Here is a 26,960-nt window from a genome sequence, read left to right on the forward strand (position 1 = left end):
GAATGTGTAGTACTGAGCGACTTAGCACATGAACAGTAGTGAATGTGCTAAGCAGTTGTGAGCTTGTGCATCTGAGTGTATGTAGTTGTATATGCACATGCACATTGTAGAATTTGGCACTTTTCACCTTTGCATTTAAGTGTTTTGCACTTTACTTAAATGGAGGTTACAAAAATAAAACAAACCAATTAAGTAAATTCAAGAGAATTGGTTAAGCTTCATAGCTTTACTAATGGTCATATATTTTATTTATATATATATCAAATAGAAAAAAAAAGTACCTATTTCTGAAAATTCATATTTTTAATACGAACCTCAGAAGTGGAGAGGAATTTATTTGCCCAGTCGAACTGGATTGTAACGTATGTCTTTTGCAACTTTTAAAAATATATTGGTACAGTGGCAGGGTGAAACTCTGAGTGAACTCTAGGAACAATGGAAGCAGATTTCAGAGGCAAAACCATGTTCAAGACATTGAAGGTGAAAAAGATTGGAAGTGGGACAATAGTGTCAAGAGCTATTTATTTTCAGATGGGTGATGACAGCTAACAGGAGAGCAGGATGATACTCAAAGATAGAATGGCTTACAATGAACTTAGGAGTCTTGAAAGCAGGAGGTGATCATGGTTTGGTGGGAATAGGATTGAGGGAAACCAAGTAGGGTCTCATAGGGTCTAGTGAAAGATGCAAGTTCAGGTTTAGAGCAGAGATAACATTAGAAGTAAAGCGAACAAGGGAGATTAGTATAGAGAACTAATAACTGCAACTTTGGTTTCAAAATAGTTAAATGGGCTCACTACACTTGTTTTTGGAGGTAAAGGTGTAGGGGACATTGAAAGAGTTCAAGACAAGCAACTGTATTTTTTTTATTATTAGGTGTTGGTAAAGATGGGGTCGAGGATACAAGTGAGTAAATCAATGGAAGTCATGTTCTCGAATGGAAGTCCAAAGATCAGATAACTGAAAAGTTTTAAAGTGCAATCATTAAGTGAAATGAGACACCTTTTACTACCACCTGCACCCCCCAACCCCCTCCCTGGTCTAGTATAAAAGGGGTGGGACATAGACCTAGGTTCAGTGGTCAACGATGACCTTATCTATAACTGATACAATAAGTCTAGCAAGACCACATGAGACTCCAACCTCAAAAACAAACATGATATGAAGTGTATACACACAGAGGATGTTTTGGAAGGATACGAGAAGACACTGAACTTGAAAGGAAAAAGGATTTGGAATGGAGATCGAATTCACTAATAGCGAAATTCTATTTTCTTGTGCAATATAACCACCAGAAGGCACAATTCTGATCAATTATTGTAATGGAAGAAATGGAAAAAATAATATATGGTAGCCATTCATAGCTCAAGGAAACCACATTTCATCATGAGTGAGACCACTGTTCTTGGAATCTTGTCAGAAGTTGCACAACACCAGGTTACATTCCAACAAGTTTATTTGAAATCACATATTGGAAACTTAAATGTCTTCATTTATTCACCATGGGCCAACCATTCCAAGGCAGACTGATGTTTTAGTGGATCCAGGGACTTCGGTTTATTCCTCAGTTGATCTTGTTTCCCAAAACTAAAGTGGTGTGAGAGATCCAATCCAAAGGCCAGCATGTGGTATCATTAGATGTGAAAGTAGCAGGCCTTCAGGACCTTCCTACATCACATGTAATCTGTCCAAAGTTCCTTGAGGATATGGTGTCTCATCACAATCCTTTCTAGCTGAAATTAATTCCTCTGAAAATGGTGATGCTAACCAGCCTTATACCCGTTACTATTATCCTGAACTGTATTACGAAGATGGACAAAGACGACGGCACATAGCGGAGCGTTTCTCTGATGACTATAGATATTATGATCACAATCCTGATTCTCTTCCACGTTTACCACAGGGGCAAAGCAGATTTCCAGTAGGTAAGATTTCTATTCATTAATATCATTTGGGGCAGGCATCTCAGGAAAGCAAATCTTAGCCGGACTTATACACTTAATAGTAAGGTCCGAGGGAGTGTCGCTGAACAATGAGACCTTGGAGTGCTGGTTCATAGCACCTTGAAAGTAGAGTCGCAGGAAGATAGGATAGTGAAGGCGGCGTTTGGTATGCCTTCCATTATTGGTCAGAGTATTGAGTACAGGACATTGGTTAGGCCACTGTTGGAATATTGCGTGCAATTCTGATCTCCTTCCTATTGGAAAAATAGGAAATAGACAGAGATATAGAGCACATATGTGAAACTTGAAAGGGTTCAGAAAAGATTTACAAGAATGACGCCAGGGTTGGGGAATTTGAGCTATAGGGAGAGGCTGAACAGGCTGGGGTTGATTTCCCTGGAGCGTCAGAGGCTGAGGGGTGACCTTATAGAGGTTTACAAAATCATGAGGGGCATGGATAGGATAAATAGACAAAGTCTCTTTCTTGAGGTGGTGGAGTCCAGAATTAGAGGGCATAGGTTTAGGGTGAGGGGAAAGATATCAAAGAGACCCAAGGGGCAACTTTTTCATACAGAAGGTGGTACGTGTATGGAATGGGCTGCCAGAGGAAGTGGAGGGGGGCAGTACAATTGCAATATTTAAAAGGCATTTAGATGGGTATACCAATAGGAATGGTTTGGAGGGATATGGCCCAGGTGCTGTCAGGTGGGACTAGATTGGGTTGAGATATCTGGTCGGCATGGACAAGTTGGACTGAAGGGTCTGTTCTGTGCTCTACATCTCTATGTCTATGACTCTATGGAACATTGCTCCTTCATCAGATGAAATCACTTCACCGGACGAAGGAGTAGCACTCGAAAAGCTTGTGACTTCAAATAAACCTGTTGGATTCTAACTTGGTATTGTGTAACTTCTGACTTTGTCCATCCCAGTCCAACACTGGCATCTCCACATTATGGAATCTTGACCTTCATTTACCTGCAATACTTTATGTAGTCTTCAGGTAATAGTAAATGGATAATCTATGAAATACTACATCCTGGGGTCACAACAAAACTGCAAAGTAATCTATTTCTCCCATTTAAAACAAATTGTAGAACTGCCTACATTGCTGATTGATCCAATGCTTCAGATAAACCCAATCATGAAACCATTATAGTCATAAAAGCCTACTTGGTTCACTAATGTCTTATAGGAAGGGAATCTGATCTACATGTGACTGCACATCCCTAAAAGATTCTTAGCTGCCCTCTAAAATAGCCTAACCAGTCACTTAGTTGAAGGACAAGTAGCAATGAGTAACAAACACTGGTCTTGCCAACAACAAGAATAAAACAAAATTAAATATAAAAAAGTCAGAGATATGTCATAGATATATGTATTTTGCATGGTCAGTATTTGCCACCACCCCCACCATTTGAAATAAATTATATGGCAACAGAATGTTACGCATTGAAGATTAGGGCCTTCACAACCTGCAAAATCACCCAACAGCATGGATCAGGAAACATTTCAGAAAAGAACTGCTTGAATACGGTTTTGTTTTGATAGGCTCTTGGTCTAAAGATTTAAATTTAAAGTTTTACTTTCCTGCAAAAAAAACTTTGCAATATGCCTCAAAACTTCTTTAACTGACTATGTAGCAAACTTGTGATGTATTAATATCTAAAAACAAACAGCAGAAATGTCCAAACCATTTGAATTGATGGTACTGATTAGCTTGCGCAATAAAATCTGCAAAACATCAAAAAAATCTCATGTCTCAAATTAACACTGCCCTTCTACTGAAAATCACTAATCAACATTTGCTGACACCATAATACTATCAAAGTCTGCAAACAATTGTTCCAGAGACAGAGAGAGAGAGACAATCACTTGTAAGTCTTTAAAAAGAGGCATAGTGGTCCAGAGGTCAAATTTCTCTCTCAGACAGGCTGCCTCCCAGGATTCTGGTAGAAATTAATTTGCCATTACCTTAGACTTCTAGATTAGCTTTACTTTTCCAAAGGCTTGAAATTTGTTTCAAAACTTTCAATGCCTTTATTTTTCATCAGCATTGTTCGGTAAAAAAAAATCAGATAAGTTACAACTGAAAATGGGTAGATATATCCCAGAGGAATTCAATAAGGCAGCTTTCTCATTCTTCTTAAGGGATCTTATTTTATTCTCAAATCAACAACTATGAAGAAACAAACAAACTGCAGAACTGTGGATGCTAAAAATCAGAAACAGCTGGGTAAACTCAGCAGATCTGGCAGCACCTAGGGAGAGAAATTAGAGTTAACGTTTCAGATTCAGTCACCAGGGTTTTCCCAACAATTTATGGTGGAAACAAATCAGAGACAGTATCCTTTCTGGCTGGCAACTTATTAGTAAAAACTGTATTCTAGCCAATAATCTCCTGGAATCACATACCACATGAAAGTCAGTCACATCAACACCAAAAGATATACAAACAGAAAATGCTTTTAAGAGATTAAAAAGGCAGCATTTACCAGCGCACATTTTTTTTCAAAATTGAGAACAGTAACTGCTTTCACATCCTACTTAAGGTAGCATTCTGATTTGTTCAGCCTATCTACACACTATACTCCACAATATAAAACACACCATAATATCTGACCATCTTTAAGAAATTCAAGTTGCTTATGCACAGCCCACTATGTGGACCTGTTAGAAACAACTCCATTTTATTCTAGGTGACACCCTTCACATCAAGTTCAAGTTTAAACTTCCATTCATACCAAGAGTCAGTACAAGACTGTTGAAAGGATCAGAAATCATTCTCTTAGTACTTCCTCCCCTACAAGAATACAATAAGTCTTACCTGCTCCAAAATGTGTCATAACATGTCTGAGCTGTTTGATGAAAAAGATTTACAATTACTCTGCTTGCTCTCACTAAGATGGAAGGTAACTCTTGCCAAGCAAAACTATTTGTCAAAATCATTACCTTTCCACCTCCACACCTGTTTCTGTCGTAAAAGAAATGAACCATGTTCATTTCATCATCACCATTTAAAATGATATCCAGCCTCAATAAGAGCCAACTATTGCTTCACCATTCACATTCAGACTGGCTGATTCATATTCAATTCAGTAGGTAATCAGCAAATTTTATTTAAAATGTTCATTGGCAAATCCATTAATCTGTCTGTAGTTTCAGTAACACCTTTAACATTACCTTGGACATTTTTAGATATCAACAGTGTAATACCTTATCTGTAACAAGTTCATCCAGTCTGGTAGAAGTGATTCTACTAGTAAAATCTCCATGGTGAACTGATGGAGAATTACCTGACTCAAAACATTAACTCTACTTTCTTCTCAGACTTGCTGAGTTTTGCCAGCAATTTCTGTTTTTGTTTCAATGTCTCCTTCACTCAATCATAACATCCCTGTTAGTGATCAATGTCTTGACTAGTAAAGCAAGTATCCTCTTTGCCATCTTAAGTACCTGTCATCTTCAAAAGATTTGCAAACATGCCCTCTGTATTGCTGAGGGCATTCATCACATCAGGCAGCATCCAAGGAGCAGGAGAATTGATGTCTTAGGCATAAGCCCATCATCAGGAATAATTCCTGATGAAGGGCTTATGCCAGAAATGTTGATTCTCCTGCTCCTCAGATGCTGCCTAACCTGCTGTGCTTTTCCAGCACCACACTCTAGACTCTGATCTCCAGCGTCTGCAGTCCTCCCTTTCTCCTAGGTATTAATCACATAACCCTTGACTGGTTAATCCTCCCAAAATGATTCAGCGCACACTTTGTAGGAGGTATGGTTAGTAAGTTTACATATTATACCAAAATGGATGGTGTAGTGGACACTGAAGGTGGCCCTCTCAGTAAACAACAGGACCTCTATGAGTCAATAGGCCAATAAGTGACACATTTAGATAAATGAGAGATGTTGCATTTGGTAAGGCACACCAGGGCAGGATTCATACACTTAATGGTAGGGCTCTGGGAAGTGTTGCCTAACAAAAGGGACCTAGGGTGCAGGTGCATAGTTCTTGGGAGTCACAGGTCGACAGGATGGTGAAGGCATTTGAAGGCTTGCCTTCATTGGTCAGTGCATAGAGTATAGAAAACTAGGAATAAGTGAGGACTGCAGATGCTGAAGATCAGTGTGGTGCTGGAAAAGCATACCTTGTCAGACAGCATCCAAAGAGGAGAGTTGGGTCGTCACATTGTGGCAATACAAGACATTAGTTAGGCCACTTTTGGAGTACGGTGTACAATTCTGGTTACCCTTATGTAAGAAGGATGTTACGAAACTCGAGAGGGTGCAGAAAAGACTTACAAGTATGTTGTTGGAATTGGAGGGTTTAAACTATAGGGAGAAGCTGGAAAGGTTGGGCCATTTTTCCCCTGGAGTGTCAGAGGTTGAGGGATGACCTTAGACGTTTATAATATCATGATGGGCAAGGACAGGGTGAATAGCCAAAGTCTTTTTCCTAGAGGAAGGGAGTCCAAAACTAGAGGGCACAGGTTTAAGGTGAGAGAAGATAGATTTAAAAGGAAACAATAGGTAACATTTTCATGCGGAGGATGATGTATGTATGAACAAGCAGCCAAGGAAGTGATGGAGGTGATATAATTACATAAAAGACATCCTGGTGGGTAAATGAATAAGAAGGGTTTTAGAGGGATATGCGCCAAATGCTGGTAAATGGGACTAAGTCAGATATGGATGTCTGGTTGGCAAGGACTAGTTGGACCGAAGTGTCTTCTTCCATGCTGTATGAATCTCTGGCTCTCTCTCTGGTCATGAGCAAAGTGGCAAAGGATCACAGACAATTAGCTTTGTGAAATATAACTTTTGGCATGAAACTAAAATGAAGATCAGTATTTTAGCATGACAATCTTAAATAGAATAGTAATAAAAGAAAAACCAGGAAAGCAGCAAGGATTCTGGCTTATTATTTTACACATTTCAGAGGAGAACAAATTAAGCAAATGGAGTTTGCTTAGCTTTTTCATCATCATAGTCCATTTGTAAATGAAAGTAATTTTACAATTCATATTTGACCTCATAAGTAATCATTTCAGCTTGCCTTTCAAACAGTGGAAAATCTGATGTGGCCATTTTGGTCAAAGGCACAATATTGAGTTTGAACAGTCTGGACATATTCCTAAAATGCAAGGCTCTCTCTCTTCTGTAGACCTAAAACTTAGTTTTTATTCCAATTTGTTGGACTGATTCATTACCATTGGCCTTTGCCCTTGATGTTCTGATAAAACTCCAAGCTAAGGGTTAAAACACTACTTCAGCAGAGGCTTCATTTAAATTTGGAGGGAGTGCAGCTTGGATTCTCTTGCCCTCTTAAATGAAGGAAAGTGATCCCTACAGTATTGAAGACAATGTGAATTTGAAAAAAGTCTCTGGTCTAAAGTTTATTCTCAACTCCAGCAAAACAATACAAATACAATTAACTCATGACTGTTTGGCTCACCTTCCTGCACACAAATCAACTGCGATATTTGCCTAAACAATATTATTATTCTCCCAAAATAATTCAGCAGCTGAAAAGCACTTAAGTCATCCACAATCGATAACTGGTGCTGTTAAGTTAAAGTCCTCTCTCAGTCATTGAGTGCAGTGTTACAGGAAGTAGTGGAACTCAAAAATAGATTTTAAAATAATCCAACATTATGGTTCAATATAAATATTATTTTGGTACAAGATCAAAATACAAGATACATGCTTTACCAGTCAATTTTCATTAACTGCTGTACTGTAGTCACAAATGATTTATCCACAAAGTTAGAAACTCCAATTTCTTGTTTAAAAAATTAATCTTCCACACAATCCTTGGATGAATGGATCATGGCATTTGTCATTAATTAAACCTCACTGCTCTACCACAGAATATGAATGCTATGAAAAGATTCCAGGCTGCTGCTCTATACAATGTTATTTGTTCAAGCTTTAGTGCTCACACAATTGGAGTGTTTTCTACAATGAACTGGAAAATCAATACAGTTCAATCTAGCCTGAAATAGTCAAGGTATGTTGCAGGAATTCCAATCAAAAGTGTAAACTGGATTATGAAACTACACTACAATGCATTTGGATTAGGTTGCAAATAGTAGGTAGCGCAATTTTACAATAAGCTTCTCCAATGCATGAAATGGCAAGAGTAAATAGACAAATGACATGCTCTCTTTAAATATATTCTGGCCTAGCTGATAACAGCCAGAAGTAGAATGTTTACACCGTGGCAAACATGTAACTAAGGAGATCTTATTGAGGTGTTATATGCTAGACATTAGGAAGTAAAGCAGATTCTCCATGTTTTATTTTGAATTATAGATATGCGTTTTGATCAGATTGTTTTGCATGAATTTTTGCCCACATCCCTTTTACACATCCTTGGGATATCCTCAAACCAAACAAACAATGTGGTCTCTTGAATCCCAACTTTTTTTTAAAGGTTTGAAATTGCAAGCACTATTGTTCATACACTGACTACTTGCCATTAATGTCACCATAATGCCAAAGACTAATGTTATTTAACTGGACAGCATCAGCAAAATTGGTAATTGCTCTGATACCCATAAACTCTATCTTTCTAGTAGAAGTTACTGCACAACAATGGGGAGCATGAACCTTGACTGATTATTTTCAAATTGTCAAGCTCATTCTCCTGAAACAGCATGCAAAATGAATCATGTCATGCATTTGGTGGAATGAAAACATGTTTTCTAGCTTTAACTTGGCTGTAGTATCTGCCGAGAGTGTACAGAAGCCAGACTAAAATTGCAGTAATGCCCTCGTGGCGAGGTAATGGCATTCTCACCTTTGAAGTAAAAGGCTTCAGTTCAAGTCTCGAGCTGTGTAAGAACATCTGAGCAGATTGTTGAGAAAATAATTGACAATTGCAGTTCTGGTAGAAATGTTTGTTCTTGAGGTAATCTCTCTTCCCTCCTGATTAGCTAATTTTTTTTTGGTATGTTTCACTGTTGCACTTATCCAGGGAAAGTGTTGGAGCTTTTAATACTTGATCTGGTTTTGCTCTTAAAGTACATCAGACAAAAAAATTTAAAAATCGTTTGCACATCTTATCAATTTCATTACAATGGTGATGTTTTCTTCCTACTTCAGCATTTCCAAATGCTTGGATTTTATAGCCCATTTCTTCCACTATATTTATATCTTAATCAGGTTACATCATTTAGCAGCTGTTCATCAAGTCACTCAATTTCCATCTGATTTCAGGGTGATCTATGCATGTGAGTTTTACTTGCAAGGTTTCACCTCCCATTTACTTACTAGTGGGGAGTAGTAGGCCACTTTTGTAATGTTGTATGCAATTTTCATCCCCCTCCTATAGGAAGGATATTGTGAAATTTGAAAGGGTTCAGAAAAGATTTACAAGGATGTTGCCAGAGTTGGAGAGTTTGAGCTATACAGAGAGGTTGAATAGGCTGGAGCGTCAGAGGCTGAGCAGTGATCTTATAGAGGTTTATAAAATCACGAGGGACATGGTTAGGGTAAATAAACAAGATTTTTCCCTGGGGTGGGGGAGGGTGGGAAAGTCCAGAGGGCATAGGTTTAAGGTGAGAGGAAAAGATTTAAAAGGGACCTAAGGGGAAATGCTTTCATGCAAAGGATGGTGCGTGTGTGGAATGAGCTGCCAGAGAAAAAGCAGGGGAGGCTAGTACAATTACATTTAAAAAGGCATCTGGATGGATATGTGAATAGGAAGGGTTTAGAGGGATATATGCCAATTGCTGCTAAATGGGACTAGATTAAATTTAGGATATCTGGTTGGCATGGACAAATTGGACCGAAGAGTCTGTTTCAGTGCTGTACATCTCTATAACTCTAAATCATCGCCCATCCAACCATCTTGGTTCTTTATTAGAAGTTAATTCGGATGTTAAACATTTAGGACGTTAAAGGTGAATTTCCTAACTGTACTTTCTAAATGTAATAACATTTCCCCGATTGGTCAATCAAAAAAGATAAATACCCAACAGTATTTCCTCCAATTTCTTTTTCTGCTTAGACCTTTGCAAATTGAAGCTACAGATCAAGTCATGATAGCTGTACAAAGACTAGATCTGGTTGTGCCACATATCCAGCAAGGCGTTATCTGAACGTACCCATTTGAGGGTAATACTAGACAAGTCAGATCACAGAATTAAGATGAATTCCTGTTGAAGGGCTTTTGCCCGAAACGTCGATTTTCCTGCTCCTCAGATGCTGCTTGACCTGCTGTGCTTTTCCAGCACCACTCTGATGTAAACTCTGGTTTCCAGCATCTGCAGTCCTCACTTTTGCCTAGATCACAATTAATCCTAGCTCAGTAGATTTTATTTTAAAACAGTTGATTTATGTGGTGGATACTGAACATATTCTTGAGACTGCTAATGTTACTAAACCAAAGAACATAAAAGTTTATTAAATAAAAGTAACATAGTTGATAAAGCAAACAAACAGTCACTCTTGTTTTTCCCCGGCAATGTCTTTTCCAAATACTCAAAATCTCAGTGAAGTGTCATTCTGATCTTAACATACTCTTTCCAGTTCAGATTGCTTAGAGGTTACTTTCTTGTTCCGATTACCTTAAAAATATTTTTAGTTCTGGCAGCTTAAAAACTTGATACAAACTCTCTCACAACTTGGGAGACTTCACAAACTAAAACCCAAGATTCTGAACAGGAATCATATCAATAATGGGTTCTGGTCTGATTTTGCTATCACACAAAGTTCAACTTGTCAATACCTCAGTTTGTATTATCTGTATCCTGCATGTTGCTTAACTGAAGGCTTATATGTTGCCGGAAATGGTGTTCTTAGTTCTCTGCTCTGAATGACGTTCTGAACGCTTGAAAGAACTATTTACCCCAAGAACTGAAATCATTTCTTCTTCACCTCAACTTCATAACTCAAGATATCAAATGATAATAATGTTATTAACTTTACCACAAAGGAGACAATATAAAAGTCGATGCATTCTTGTCTATGTTGTGGGAAAAGGATTCCCAGTTTCTTTAAAATATTTTTAAAAATTAATTTTAGTTTGTAGTTAACATTTAACTGAATTCTACTGTTTGTAAGTTTTCCAGTCTTGACATGGGTTTTACAAAGTTTCCATTGCAGGGAAGAGTAGCTAATTAATGAAAGCAGCTGAAACTACTTTTCTGAAAGTGGTGTCAGTTAAGTCTTTTCCTTAAGCAGCATATTTTTAAAAAAAATGTGATGCAGCGATAGCATCCTTAAGAGCCAGGAGATCCCGGTTCACATTGCTCTTGCTCCATAGGTACGCAATAACTTCTTTGAACCCCTTGATCAGAAAATATCTGTAAAACCAAATATGCAGGACTCTTGTGGTGCAGTGGTAGTTTTCCTACCTGATTGAAAAGACCTGCTCCACAACTGTGCCACAACACATCTGAATAGGTAGGTAAGTATCTATAAAGAGAGGCTTCTTAGTGAGACTTAGCACAAAGTGAAGCTTTAAACAGAGTGCTGGAAGCTTAGATGATAGGCATATTAAAGGGAGGAGGTAGTGTGCCTTCGTTTGCTCCAACTTTTCCATCTGCCAGCAATTGGTTCTTCATCCACAGGAAAGCATCTACCAGCCCAGTGTGTATCCACCGTGTGATTAAGATTTGTTATATTTCTAATGTTTAAAATAATATATTTACTATTGACAAATAGAAAATGAAAATTGATTGACTAAAACAATAAATATTCCAATTAACCAAAAACAAAATGGCAAAGGTGATGTTTCAGAGCTATAGCAATGCAATCCTTGACACCAGTGTGATCCAAAACAAAGACATTGGTGACAACTGTGCCTAGAGGAGCTTCACTTGAGTTTTGAGCTGGAGGCCAAGCTGTAGACACTGCAACACATGGATAAAGGAAAGTAATCTAAACGTTTTGTACCAGGAGTCAGTCGCACTGCTTAGAATAGGATCTTTTGACTGGTTTGCACATCGATGACAAGTGGACACAACTACCATTGAAGTAGGTAAGAAAACTCAAGAGGGCAGGAACCACAAGCCTGAGAGATTGTCCAACCGCAAGAAATGCAAAACCTGCGCCCACACCTTCCCCCTTACTTCCCTCCAAGGCCCCAAGGGATCCTTCCATATCTGCCACAAATTCACCTGCACCTCCACACACATCATTTACTGCATCCGATGTGGCCTTCTCTATATTGGGGAGACAGGCCACCTACTTGCAGGACGTTACAGCCTTGCATACATTGAAAGGCTGTATGATTACTTCATTCAGCCTTTCAAATTATGTATAGCAAATTTTATTAGTAGAACTATTGAAAAGTAGCTTTAAGTTTAAAAAGTTCAATTTGCCCTTACCCAAGGGTTCAGTTGTGTACATTAATGATTAGACATGAATATTGGAGGTCTGATCATTACATTCACTTTGACAAAAACTGGCATCGTAAATAGCAAGGACAAAAGCCTTTGACTACAGGACAATATAGACTGGCTGGTCAGATGGGCTGAACAGTGGCAGATGAAATTTAATCCAGAAAAGTGAGCAAAAAGTGTATTTTAGGAGGACTAACATGGCAAGGGAGTAGAGTCATAGAGATGTACAGCACGGAAACAGACCCTTCAGTCCAACTCGTCCATGCCAACCAGATATTCCAACATAATCTAGTTCCACCTGCCAGCACCTGGCCCATATCCCTCCAAACCCTTCCTATTCATTTACCCATCCAAATGCCTTTTAAATGTTGCAAAAGTACTAGCCTCCACCACTACTTCTGGCAGCTCGTTCCATACACTTATCACCATCTGCTTGAAAAGGTTGCCCCTTAGGTCTCTTTTATATCTTTCCCTTCTCACCCTAAACCAATGCCCTCTAGTTCAGGACTCCCCCACCCCAGGGAAAAGACTGTCTATTTATCCTACCCACACCCCTCATGATTTTATTACCTCTATAAGGTCACCCCTCAGCCTCTGATGCTCCAGGGAAAACAGCCCTAGCCTATTCAACTTCTCCCTACAGCTCAAGTCCTCCAATCCTGGCAACATCCTTGTAAATCTTTGCTGAACCTTTTCAAGTTTCACAATATTCTTCCAATAGGAAGGAGACCAGATTTACATGCAATATTCCAACAGTGGCCTAACCAATGTCCTGTACAGCCTCAACATGACCTCCCAACTCCTGTACTCAATATTCTGACCAATAAAGGAAAGCATATCAAGCCCCTTCTTCACTATCCTATCTACCTGCGACTCCACTTTCAAGGAGCTATGGTCTTAGTACACATTGAATGGGATGACTCGAGGAAGTTCAGAGGACTAGAAACTGGAGGGATCTTCATTTGCACATTCTTAAAATTCTCAAAGACAGCATGACAGGTAGAAAAGGTGGTTAAGAAAATATATGGTATACTAGTATCCAGTCCGTTGACTAATAAATACAAGAGCAAGTAGGATATGATGGAGCCATTTTTTAAAAACATTAGTTAAGCCACAGCTGGATACTGTGTGCAATTCTGGTCTCCACAATATGGTAAGGATATGATTATACGAGAGAGGGTACAGAGGACATTAACCACGGGTGCAGTAATTCAGCCACAGATGGAGATGAGGGGGGCTGGGGTTGGTTTCCTCGAAGCAGAGAAGTCAACTGATTCAGCTGTACAAAATTATGAGGGGCATAGCTAGGGTAGATAGGAAGAAACCTTTTCCCTTAGTAGATGGCTCAATAACCAGAGGGGACAAATTGAAGATAAGGAGGTGGATTGGAAGAGATTGGAGGGAAAACATTTTCATCCAACGGATGGTATGTATTTGGGACTCAAAGCCCTAAGAGGTAGTAAAGGCAAGAACCCTCAAGAGATTTGAGGACTTAGTCATAGAGATATACAGCACGGAAACAGACCCTTCAGCCCAACTGGTCCATGTCAACCAGCTTAGGTTAACCTAATCTAATCCCATTTCCCAGCACTTTGTCCATATTCCTCCAAACCCTTCTTATTCATAGACCCATTTATACGCCTTTTAAATGCTGTAGTTGTACCAGCCTCCACCACTTCCTCTGGCAGCTCATTCCATACATGTACCACCCTCTGCATGAAAAACGTTGGCCCTTAGGTCCCTTTTCTATTTTTTCCCCTCACCCTAAACCTATACCCTTTAGTTCTGGACACACCCGACCCAGGGAAAAGATCTTGACTACTTGTCCTATGCGTGCCCCTCACGATTTTATAAACCTCGAAGGTCACCCCTCAGTCTCAGACGCTCCAGAGCAAACAGTCCCAGCCTATTCAGCCTCACTCTATAGCTCAAACCCTCCAACCCTGGCAACATCCTTGTAAATCTTTTCTGAAACCTTCCAAGTTTCACATTTCCTTCCGATAGGAAAGAGACCAGAATTGCACACAATATTCCAACAGTGGCCTAAACAATGTCCTGTACAGCTGCAACATGACCTCCCAACTCCCTGAAGAAGGGCTCATGCCCGAAACGTCGATTCTCCTGCTCCTTGGATGCTGCCTGACCTGCTGCGCTTTTCCAGCAACACATTTTCAGCTCCCAACTCCTATACTCAATACTCTGACCAATAAAGGAAAGCATATCAAATGCCTTCTTCATTATCCTACCTAACTGTGACTCTACTTTCAAGAAACTATGAACCTGCACTCCAAGGTCTCCTTCTTCAGCAACACTCCTCAGTACCTTACCATTAAGTGTTTAAGTCCTGCTCTGATCTGCTTTTCCAAAATGCATCACCTCACGTTTATCTAGAATCATAGTGTCATTGGGATGTACAGCACGGAAACAGACCCTTCGGTCCAACTCGTCCATGCCAACCAGATATCCCAACCCAATCTTTTCCCACCTGCCAGCATCTGGATCATATCCCTCCAAATCCTTCCTATTCATATACCCATCCAGCTTTTTAAATGTTGCAAATGTACTAGCCTTCACCACATCCTCTGGCAGCTCATTCTATACACATACCACCCTCTGCGTGAAAACGTTGCCCCATAGCCCTCTCTTATATCTTTCCCCTCTCACTTTAAAATGATGCCCTCTATTCTGGACACCCCCACTCCAGGGAAGAGTCTATGTCAATTTATCCTATCCATGCCCCTCAATTTTATAAACCTCTATGAGATTACCCCTCAGCCTCTGATGTTCCAGGCAAAACAACCCCAGCCTATTCAACCTTTCACTATCGCTCAAGTCCTCCAACCCTGGCAACATCGTTGTAAGCCTTTTCTGAACCCTTTCAAGTTTCACAACATCCTTCTGATAAGACCACCAGAATTGCACACAATATTGCAACAGTGGCCTAACCAACGTCCTGTACATGACCTCAACTCCTATACTCAATACTCTAACCAATGAGAGAAAACCTAGCAAGTGCCTTCTTCATTATCCTATATCCCTGCGACTCTACTTTCAAGGAGCTATGAACCTGCATTCCAACGTCTCTTTGTTCAGCAACACTCCCTAGGACTTTACCATTAAGTCCTGCTAAGATTTCCCAAAATGCAGCACCTCGCATTTATCTGAATTAAACTCCATCTGCCACTTCTCAGCCCATTGGTCCATCTGGTCAAGATCCTGTTGTAATCAAAGATAACCTTCTTTGCTGTCTACTAAGACTCCAATTTTGAGGTCATCTGCAAACTTACTAACTATACCTCTTATGCTCACATCCAAATCATTTACATAAATGAAAAGCAGTGGACCCAGCACAGATCCTTGTAGCACACTACTGGTCACAGGCCTCCAGTCTGAAAAGCAACCTCCCACCACCACCCTCTGTGTTCTACTTTTGAGCCAGTTCTGTACCCAAATGGCTAGTTCTCCCTGTATTCCATGAGATCTAACATTGCTAAATAGTTTCCCATGAGGAACCTTGTTGAACATCTTACTGAAGTCCATGTAGATCACATCCACCACTCTGCCCTCAATCCTCTTTGTTACTTCTTCAAAAACCTCAAATCAAGTTCAAGAGACATGATTTCCCATGCACAAAGTCATGCTGACTATCCCTAATCAGTCCTTGCCTTTCCAAATAAATGTAAATCCTGTCCCTCAGGATTCCCTCCAACAATTTGTCCACCATCGATGTCAGTGTCACCAGTCTATAGTTCTAGTTTTCCCTTACCTAAATAGTGACATGACACTAGCAAACCTCTAGTCTTCTGGCACCTCACCTGTGACTATTGATGTTACAAATATCTCAACAAGGGGCCCTGCAATTACTTACCTAGCTACCCACAGAGTTCTAGGTGCTGATTAGGTCCTGGGGATTTATCCACTTTTAAAAGTCTCAAGACATCCAGCGCTTCATCCTCTGTAAGATGGACATTTTTCAATATGTCACCACCTATTTCCCCACACACTATATCTTCCATGTCCTCCTTCACAGTCAACACTGATGCAAAATACTTGTTTAGAATCTCCATCTCCTGCGGCTCCACACATCGCCTGTCCAGCTGATCTTGGAGGAGCCCTGTTCTCTCCCTAGCTACACTTTTGTACTTAATGTATTTATAAAATCCCTTTGGATTCTCCTTAAACCTATTTGCCAAAACTTTCTCATGTTGAAATTACAATGCCACATGGCCAAATGTTGGAAAATGGGATTAGAATTGATAGGGATTTGATGACCAGCACAGATACAATATGCCAAAGGACCTTTATCTGTACTGTAAAAACTAAGACTATTGTTTTTTCAAACATTTCTATCACAACACTCAAAAGCAAACAGATTCTTTTATTTTTAAAATCTCCAAATATTGCATAAGATATTCTATAAAAGATAGATCAATGTTTATCATGGCAGATAATCAGGCAAAACCAGATTTTGAGCTGCTTCTCTCTTCAGATGCTGCCTAATTGGTGACTATTTCTAGCATTCTCTTTATCTCGAGCACATCAGTCTATTGTTCCTATTGTTGCATACTTCACAGTAGATACCTTGTTCTTCAATATTATCATTATACAAATCATTTGTACATTCATGTTGTGCTAAATACAATGTTCTCAAATGAATAAAAGCAGCATTAATGTGCATGAACAATTAAGATGAATAACAAACCAAAGCAAAAATAGAAATTCTACACACCATTATCTCTGCAATTCTCACTGTAAAACAGCGGCTTAAAATGTTGTAGGCCATAAGGTTGCTGAGCTGATTAATAAATAAATCTGTTCTCAATCTTGATCATGTTCTGCAGATTGCTTGCAACAATTGCTAAATCAAATGCTTAAATAGTTTCCCCCCCCACCATGAAAACATTGTTTAAACAAAGTTCCAGGGGGCCAGATCACCACAAGGTAATCTTCACTGCATATTCCTTCAGAGATTCTGGATTAAGAGTGCTGGAAGAGCACAGCAGTTCAGGCAGCATCCGAGGAGCAGTAAAATCGACGTTTCAGGCAAAAGCCCTTCATCAGGAATACAGGTAGAGAGCCTGAAGGGTGGAAAAATAAGTGAGAGGAGAGTGGGTAGCATAGTTTGTTTCAGGACATGGTTGAAGAGCTTCAGGGCAGAGGAAATGACCTGGGAGTTAGAGTCATAGAGATGTACAGTATGGAAACAAACCCTTCGGTCCAACCCGCCCAGATATCCCAACCCAATCTAGTCCCACCTGCCAGCACCCAGCCCATACCCCTCCAAATTTTTCCTATTCATATACCCATCCAAATGCCTCTTAAATGTTGCATTTGTACCAGCCTCCACCACTTCCACTGGCAGCTCAGTCCATACACGTATCACCCTCTGTATGAAAAAGTTCCCCCTAGGTCTCTTTGATATCTTTCTCCTCTCACCCTAAACCTATGCCCTCTAGTTCTGGACTCCCCAACCCCAGGGAAAAGACTTTGCATACTTACCATATCCATGCCTCTCATACGATCACCCCTCAGCCTCTGACGCACCTAGGAAAACAGCCCCAGCCTGTTCAGCCTCTCCCTGTAGCTCAGATCCTCCAACCCTGGCAACATCCTTGTAAATCTTTTCTGAACCCTTTCAAATTTCACAACATCTTTCTGGCAGGAAGGAGACCAGAATTGCACGCAATATTCCAACAGTGGCCTAACCAATGTCCTGTACAGCCGCAACATGACCTCCCAACTCCTGTACTCAATACTCTGACCAATAAAGGAAAGCATACCAAACGCCTTCTTCACTATCCTATCTACCTGCGACTCCACTTTCAAGGAGCTATGAACCTGCATTCCAAGGTCTCTTTGTTCAGCAACACTCCTTAGGACCTTACCATTAAGGTGTATGAGTCCTGCTAAGATTTGCTTTCCCAAAATGCAGCACCTTGCACTTATCTGAATTAAACTCCATCTGCCACTTCTCAGCCCATTGGCCCATCTGGTCAAGATCCTGTTGTAATCTGAGGTAACCGTCTTCACTGTCCACAACACCTCCAATTTTGGTGTCACCTGCAAACTTACTAACTGTACCTCTTATGCTCACATCCAAATCATTTATGTAAATGACAAAAAGTAGAGGGCCCAGCACCGATCCTTGTGGCACTCCACTGGTCACAGGCCTCCAGTCTGAAAACAACCCTCCACCAACACACTGTCTTCTACCTTTGAGCCAGTTCTGTATCCAAATGGCTAGTTCTCCCTGTATTCCATGAGATCTAACCTTGCTAATCAGTCTCCCATGGGGAACTTGTCGAATACCTTACTGAAGTCCATATAGACCACATCTACTGCTCTGCCCGCAATCTTCTTTGTTACTTCATCAAATACTCAATCAAGTTTGTGAGACATGATTTCCCACGCACAAAGCCATGGTGACTATCCCGAATCAGTCCTTGCCTTTCCAAATACATGCACATTCTGGGTTAGTGGTGCTGGAAGAGCACAGCAGTTCTCTTCACAACTGCTGTGCTCTTCCAGCACCACTAATCCAGAGTCTGGTTTCCAGCATCTGCAGTCATTGGTTTTACCAAATACATGCACATCCTGTCTCTCAGAATTCCCTCCAACAACTTGCCCACCACAGAGTTCAGACTCACTGGTCTATAGTTTCCTCGTTTGTCTTTACCACCCTTCTCAAACAGTGGCACCACGTTTGCCAACCTCCAGTCTTCCGGCACCTCACCTGTGACTATCGATGATACAAATATCTCAGCAAGAGGCCCAGCAATCACTTCTCTATCTTCCCACAGAGTTCTCGGGTACACCTGATCAGGTCCTGGGGATTTATCCACCTTTAACCATTTCAAGACATCCAGCACTTCCTCCTCTAATCTGGACATTTTGCAAGATGTCACCATCTATTTCCCTACAGTCTATATCTTCCATATCCTTTTCCACAATACTGATGCAACATATTCATTTAATATCTGTCCCATTTTCTGTGGCTCCACACAAAGGCCGCCTTGCTGATCTTTGAGGGGCCCTATTCTCTCCCTAGTTACCCTTTTGTCCCTAATATAGTTGTAAAAACCCTTTGGATTCTCCTTAATTCTATTTGCCAAAGCTATCTCATGTCCCCGTTTTGCCCTCTTGATTTCCCTCTTAAGTATACTCCTACTTTCTTTATACTCTAAGGATTCACTCAATCTATCCAGGTCTGTACCGGACATATTCTTCCTTTTTCTTAACCAAACCCTCAATTTCTTTAGTCATCCAGCATTCCCTATAGTTACCAGCCTTCCCTTTCACCCTGACAGGAATATACTTTCTCTGGATTCTTTTATCTCATTTCTGAAGGCGTCCCATTTTCCAGCCGACCCTTTACCTGAGAACATCTGTCTCCAATCACCTTTTGAAAGTTCTTGCCTAATACCATCTAAATTGGCCTTTCTCCAATTTCGAACTGCAACTTTAGATCTGGTCTACCCTTTTCCATCACTATTTTAAAATGAATAGAATTATGGTCACTGGCACCAAAGTGCTCCCCCACTGACACCTCAGTCACCTGCCCTACCTTATTTCCCAAGAGTTGGTCAAGTTTTGCACCTTCTCTAGTAGGTACATCCACATACTGAATCAGAAAGTTGTCTTGTACACACTTAAATTCCTCTCCATCTAAACCTTCAACACTATGGCAGTCCCAGTTGATGTTTGAAAAGTTAAAATCCCCTACCATAACCACCCTATTATTCTTACAGACACCTGAGATCTCCTTACAAGTTTGTTTCTCAATTTCCCTCTGACTACTGGGGGGTCTATAATACAATCCCAATAAGGTGATCATCCCTTTCTTATTTCTCAGTTCCACCCAAATAACTTCCCTGGATGTATTTCCAGGAATATCCTCCCTTAGCACAGCTGTAATGCTATCCCTTATCAAAAATGCCACTCCCCCTCCTCTTTTGCCTCCCTTCCTGTAACATTTGTATCCTGGAACATTCAGCTGCCAGTCCTGCCCATCCCAGTCCCATGTTCCTAACCATGCCCTGAGTTCATCTGCCTTCCCTGTTAGCCCTCTTGCATTCAAATAATTGCAGTTTAATTTATTAGTCCTACCTTGTCCCTGCCTGCCCTGACTGTTTAACTCACTTCTGTTCTCAGCTGTACCCGTGCAGTGGGAGAGGGACTCCCTGAGATTTTTGGAGAGAGAGGAGGAAAACTTCAAGGCAGGCATCCTTTATCAGAGAGCCTAGGCTGAATGTTTGAAAACCTTGTCCTACTAATGATAAACAAATCTATTCCTGTCCTTAACAGATTACCACTAATCTTTCACCTTTTGCTCATTGGTAAATTTAAGGTTTAAATTAAATGCACTGAATTTGAAACAAATTTCACATCCTTCTGCTGATGGTTTCCAAGTCTATATGTAGCCTTGCAGTTGCAATGGTCTGATAACTTGTTTTCTGTACAGTATATCTACTAACCAAGTTAAGTATTTTAAAAATCAGAGGCTCTGATCGCTCAGTTTGCCAGATAGCTGGTTTGGTGATGCAGAATGACGCCAAGCGCAGACTAAATTTCTGTACCTAAGATTACCATGAAGGTCCCATCTTTAGAATCTTGCGCATGCCTGGAGCATGGTGCTCCTCAGGCTAAACCATCGCCGGTCACCTCTGTCCAATGAGAGAGCAGTCTTCTGGGACTATGGTCACTTAACCTTATTTCAAAACATCAAAGATATAGTATTTTCTGAGGTGCCAGTTATACTTAAACCTACAAAAGAACTGAAGCAATTGAATTAACCAAAAAAAAAATCCACATTAATGTTAATTAGGTCAAAATCATAATTTACATAGTTGTCCTGGCTTGCAGCTGTGCATGTTTTACCCTGTTTATTTGCTAAGTTTTCTTTTCAGGCCTGACTGCAGTATTGATGTCATGTGCTTCATTAATCACATCCAAAACTTCAAGCAACATCACCTCTTTTCAATCTGGGGTTAGCAAGGGAAAAAGTGCTTTCAGCATTAGCACAATTACCCATTAAGCTATTAGTCTGGCGTTTTACTGAAGCCACAGAATATAAATGAATCAGATAATTATTTTTTTCTTTTCTAAAGCGACAAGGGAAGAGGAAAAAAAACACCAGACTCTTGTGTTTTCTTGTTTTTTTTGTGTGACCTACTCATTTAAGTCCATGAGCCCCCTTACCGTTTTGTACAGCCACATACGCCTGCTAACTTAAAGGATCCAACTCATGCTCACTCACATGAAACTTCTGGATTGCTGTGTGACCATGCAGATTTATGAGAGAACACAAAATATTTAATGCTCTAACGGATTAGCATATACAAAATAAGCACTGGCATTAGAATTATAGTTGCATAGAAACAAAGAATAATTTATTAAAGACAAATTAGATTTGAATATTAAACATTTAAAAATCAAGATATTGAAATATTTATTATATTCAAATCAGCCAACTCTGTTACAGACTAGGAGGATCAATCTTTGTCCATGACCTCAAATTTGTTTTGGTCATAGTAGTTCCCTCTATTACTGCTAACACAAAACAAGCACTGCACCTGAAGAGTCAACTTACAGCTATTAACCATTCTTTTAAAATGTTCTTACCTGTTCTTTGTAGAAATACCCTGAGAAGTGGGTTTGCTGTCTTAATTGCCTTCAGATAGTTGTCATCATTATTTATCGGCAACAAATCCCCATGAATGTCAGCATAACCCACTAACACGTCAATGTTTGGAATTCTGTGGACATGCTGCAATAATCCATAAAACTCTTCAAATTTTCCAGGTTTGGATCGATCCAAGGAAAAGCGCCGAAATTCAGCCCCAAACTAAATAAGTAAAAAAGGAAGAAAAAGTACTGAAGCGAAGTGGTACAAGTTTGAACCATTAGGAAGCTAATATTTGAAATTCAGACAGAATATTTAAAACTGAATGTACAGTAACACATATCCCTTAGATTATGTATTCCTTGGGTCACTCGGCAAAGAACAGACTCCACAAGGATTTCTTAATCTGCATCAAACTGGTAAAACACTGTCAGTTCCCATTGACTTCACAAAGTTAGAGGGCGATCCAGAGAACAACCAAGGAATTTACTGGAACATGTGTTTAAGTAAACGTATAAATCAACGTGGCATAACCGGTCAAACCAGTATTATTTCAATTTTTAAAATCTATCAAACACACTTATGATTGCTTCTAAAACAAAAATCTGTTTTTTGGTTACTATCAAGCAGCTTATATGAAAAGTGCTAACAAAAAAAAGCTGTATTTAGAAAATGAAATGTTTTAAAATTAAAATTTGTCAAAAGAAATAAAACAGGACTAAACTGCCATACACTGTGTAGACATTCTTTAGTAATCACAGGAATGCACTAACGTATCCAACCTAGATAGGACTGGAGTGGACTGAGAGGATGCAAACATTCTTTTGCAGCTTGCCTGTGGAAAGTCACAGCAAATGAAATCCAGATAACAATGAAAGCAAAGAAAACCAGAAACAGCAAAATAATTTTCTGCTAGGTTCAGAAGTATCAAATGCATAAAAATTGACCAGATTGGGTTGGGATATCTGGTTGGCATGGATGGGTTGGACCGAAGGGTCTGTTTCTGTGCTGTACATCTCTATGACTCTAAAGAACATTTACTTTGCTATCTTTGACAACACTTTTGGAAGTAATGACTGGCATAGGTTTCTTCGTTCGTGCTCCATCAGTAAAATATTTTAGAAAGCGATGTGAAAATAAGAAACTAGAAATAATGACAACTATTTATAAACAGTAGAGTTGATAGTATACACATCAACACGATGCAAACAGCTTATAATATCAACATGCAAAACTTTTTAAAAGAATTGCTTCACTGTCCTTCTTCCCATTATCCACCATATCATGAATCAGATTTCTCATAAGTATGTTTCACATAAGCATATATGTATTGTTCTTTGGGAGTACTACTGTATTTACATCTATAACTAAAGTTTTTACAGGATAAATGAAAAAAATTGCAATGTGCATTAATAAAAGATCTCCTTGAAATTCCAATTTACAAATCATTCATTCATTCTGTTATCATATGGAGTCATAGATATGTACAGCACGGAAACAGACCTTTTGGTCCACCTCGTCCATGCTGATCAGATATCCTAAACCAATCTAGTCCCATTTGCCAGCACTTGGCTCATATCCTTCTAAACCCTTCCTACTCATTTACCCATCCAAAAGCCATTTAAATGTTGGAATTACACCAGCTTCCACCATTTCCTCTGGCAGCTCATTCCATACACACACCACCCTCTGCATGAAAAAATTGTGCCTTAGGTCCCTTTTAAATTTTTCTCCTCTCACCCTAAACCTCTGCCCTCTATGGGAATAGAGTAAAAGGTGTTCTGTCTCCACCATCTGGTGCCATTTTGACAAAAGAATAAAAAGAAAGCACTAAATAAAGTTCTTCAGCCAGAGTCCTAAACACAGCTCCAGGACTTCAGCAAGGTCTCCGTTCCAGGCCCACCGCAGCCAGGAGGTCCCACTCCAGGCACTAACACAGCCACAGTCAACAACATGACGCTGCCAAAAGTGCCCACGCTCCATGTCTCCCATAGCCAGGAGTCCCATTTCAGCTATCACCGCAACTGATGCCACACAGCCACTCCAGGAGTCCACGCATCAGGCCCACGAACCAGGAGTGGGCAACTGGGGTTAGGGAACGGAGTGGGTGTTGAAGAGATAGGGTAGTCACCCTATAACCTTTACCTATGTGTTTGAAAACTATAACCCAAACAATGCAGTACATGATACTAAAAGACCCTTTCTCCCTCCACTAGCTTCAGATAAGTATGTTGGACACTAAAGCAAGACAGCACAGTCACAGAGTTATACCATGTGGAAACAGACCCTTTGATCCAATTCATCTATGCCAATGAGATATCCTAAACTGATCTGGTCCCATTTGCTAGTATTTGGCCCATATTTCTCTAAAACCCTTCCATATTTATATACCCATCCAGATGCCTTTTAAGTGTTGCTACTGTACCAGCCTCCACCACTTCCTCTGGCAGCTCATTCCATACATGCACCACCCTCTGCATGAAAAGGTCACCCCTCACGTCCTTTTAAATCTTTCCCCACTCACCTTAAACATATGCCCTCCAGTTTTGGACTTTCCCCTATCCTGGGAAAAAGACTGTGGCTATTCAACCTATCCACGCCCCTCATGATTTTAAAAACTTCTCAGCCTCTGATGCTCTAGGGAAAAAAGCCCCAGTCTATTCAGCTTCTCCCTCTAGCTCAAACCCTCCAATCCCAGCAACATTCTTGGTAACTGCTCCCTTTCACGTTTCACATCTTTCCTATAGCAAGGAGACCAGAATTGAACACAGTATTCCAAAAGTAGCCTAACCAATGTCCTGTATAGCTGCAGCATGATGTCCCAACTCCTATACTCAGTGCACTAACCAGGGAAAGCAAGCGTGCTAAAACACCTTCTTCACCATCCGGTCTATCTGTGACTCCACTTCCAAGGAACTATGAACCTGTACCCCAGGTCCCTTTGTTTGCATCCCAGGGATACAAGTCCTGATCTGATTTGTTTTATCAAATAAAATACCTCACTTTTATCTAAATTAAAGTTAATTTGCCATTCCTCAGTCAATTGGCAAGGTCCTTATTTGACTCGGAGGTAAACTTTCTTCACTGTTCACTACACTACCAAATTTTGGTGTCATCTGCAAACTTACCATACTTTCTATAGTCCATCAGGTTTATTTGAAATCACAAGCTTTCACAGCATCACCCCTTTGTCAGATGAAGACTTCACCTGATAAAAGGACAACGCTCCAAAAAACCATGATTTCAAATAAACCTGTTGGACCATAACCCAGTGTCATCTGACTTCTGACCTTGTCCACCCCATTCCAACACCAGCATCTCCAAATCACACCTCCCATATTCAGTTACATAAATGACAAAAACCACTGAACCCAGTACCAATACCTGCGGCACACTGCTGGTCACAGGCCTCCAGTTTGTGAAGCAACCCTCTCCCATCACTCTCTCTGTCTCTTACCTTCAAGAGAATTTTTATCCAACTGGCTAGCTCTCCCTGGATTCTATATGATCTAACCTTGCTAACCAGTCTACCAAGTGGAACCTTGAATGTCTTGAAGTCCATATAAACAATGTCTACAACTCTGCCTTCAATCTTCTTTGTCATTTTTCCGAAAAATTTATTCAAGTTAGTGAGACATGACTTCCCACACAACAAACCATATTGACTCTTCCTAATCAGCTCTTGCTTTTCCAAATACTTATAAATTCTGTCCCTCAGAATCCCCTCCAACATCACAGAATTTTGAAATGTTCACTCACAGGATAAGTGCCACTGACCAGACCAACATTTATTTCCCATTCCTAGTTTTCCTTGAGAGCTACAGAGGGCACTCAGAACACATACCTCCACCGCACTTAATTCAAAGTCATTCTGCATTTCACTTCCTAGAATATCTCCCTTGCCTGGTTGATGTTCTGGAACTAAATAAGTTGAAAAAAAAATTATTTATAGCTTCCACCTTTCAGATGGGGCTTCAGGCTATTATAACCTGCTCCGAGAACTTGCTCACATTTTAACACTATGGAAAATTCCAAAATAGCTTGAGTCAGTCCACAATACGTTAAAATAAAATGACCTACAATCTGCTTTTTTTCAAAAACAAAAATACCCATCTCAATGTTAAAGGGATCAAGATCCACATCTTCAGACATAAACTGGCTTTTCCTTGGGACCACACATTATCTACATACCAGGTTTTCTCAAAATGTGTCCATTAGCTTAAGATACAATTAGTTCTGCTATAACATGATAGTTCTGTTCTCATGCAATCCCGTGGTATAAGAAAATTGTGTAATAGCAGCACTATTTAAACTAATGGTGGGGCAAGAATCACGTCATAACAGATAAACAGAGGCAAAAGTGGCCTGCCTTCAGTTGGGTGATAACCAAAGAATTACTACGTACCTGAACAAAATATCCACAAATTGTGAAGACACTTCATTCAAATATAAATGTCTCTTTACATTGTGGCAAAAGAAGATTGTTTATACAGAAGAAAAATACTTCAAGTAGAATTTGCAAAAGAATTGTCATTTTACATGTCATACTGATTTCTGCATTTAGAATGCATAGGTAGGCTCTGAAAACAGTGGCTGCTCATACATACAAAAAGAATGAGCCAAGTATCAATGCTGATCATGGATTAACAAATAAAGTGCTGTCCTGTACAAAGACTTCCATGGGTGGGAGGGGTTTAAGATCTTAACCTACGTATTTTTATCCCAGTGTGTAAAGTTCAATGATAATTATGCACCATTACAATTTAATTGAAATATAGAATACAAGCGTTACAGAACAATAGTCTATCAATAATAACATTATGTTGTTTTATTTCTACAAATATAAAAGTTTGAAAAGGGCAAATACTCTAGTTCACCTATAGACATGACAATATCCTAGATGTTTCAAGTTTAAAAAGCATATCATGCATTTCAAAACCATGAGACTTAAAAAAGGCAATGAATTCAATGCATCCAGAATGTTAAGAATAGAACAGAAGCCAATAAATAAAAACTAAAAGTTACACCCTGAAGCAGGTCACT

General features: G+C 39.9%; 1 protein-coding gene across 1 annotated transcript in view; it reads right to left on the reverse strand.

Moving 5' to 3' along the window:
* The window catches only part of LOC140462972 (partitioning defective 6 homolog beta-like), an 87,019-nt gene that overhangs the window by 58,187 nt on the left and 1,872 nt on the right, over positions 1 to 26,960 (reverse strand). Inside the window, exon 2 of the mRNA XM_072556542.1 lies at positions 21,917 to 22,139. Coding sequence (XP_072412643.1) covers positions 21,917 to 22,139 — 223 coding nt within the window. The remainder of the gene's footprint in view (positions 1 to 21,916; positions 22,140 to 26,960) is intronic.

This window comes from Chiloscyllium punctatum, chromosome 37 (genome assembly GCF_047496795.1).
Source record: "Chiloscyllium punctatum isolate Juve2018m chromosome 37, sChiPun1.3, whole genome shotgun sequence".
Lineage (NCBI taxonomy): Eukaryota > Metazoa > Chordata > Chondrichthyes > Orectolobiformes > Hemiscylliidae > Chiloscyllium > Chiloscyllium punctatum.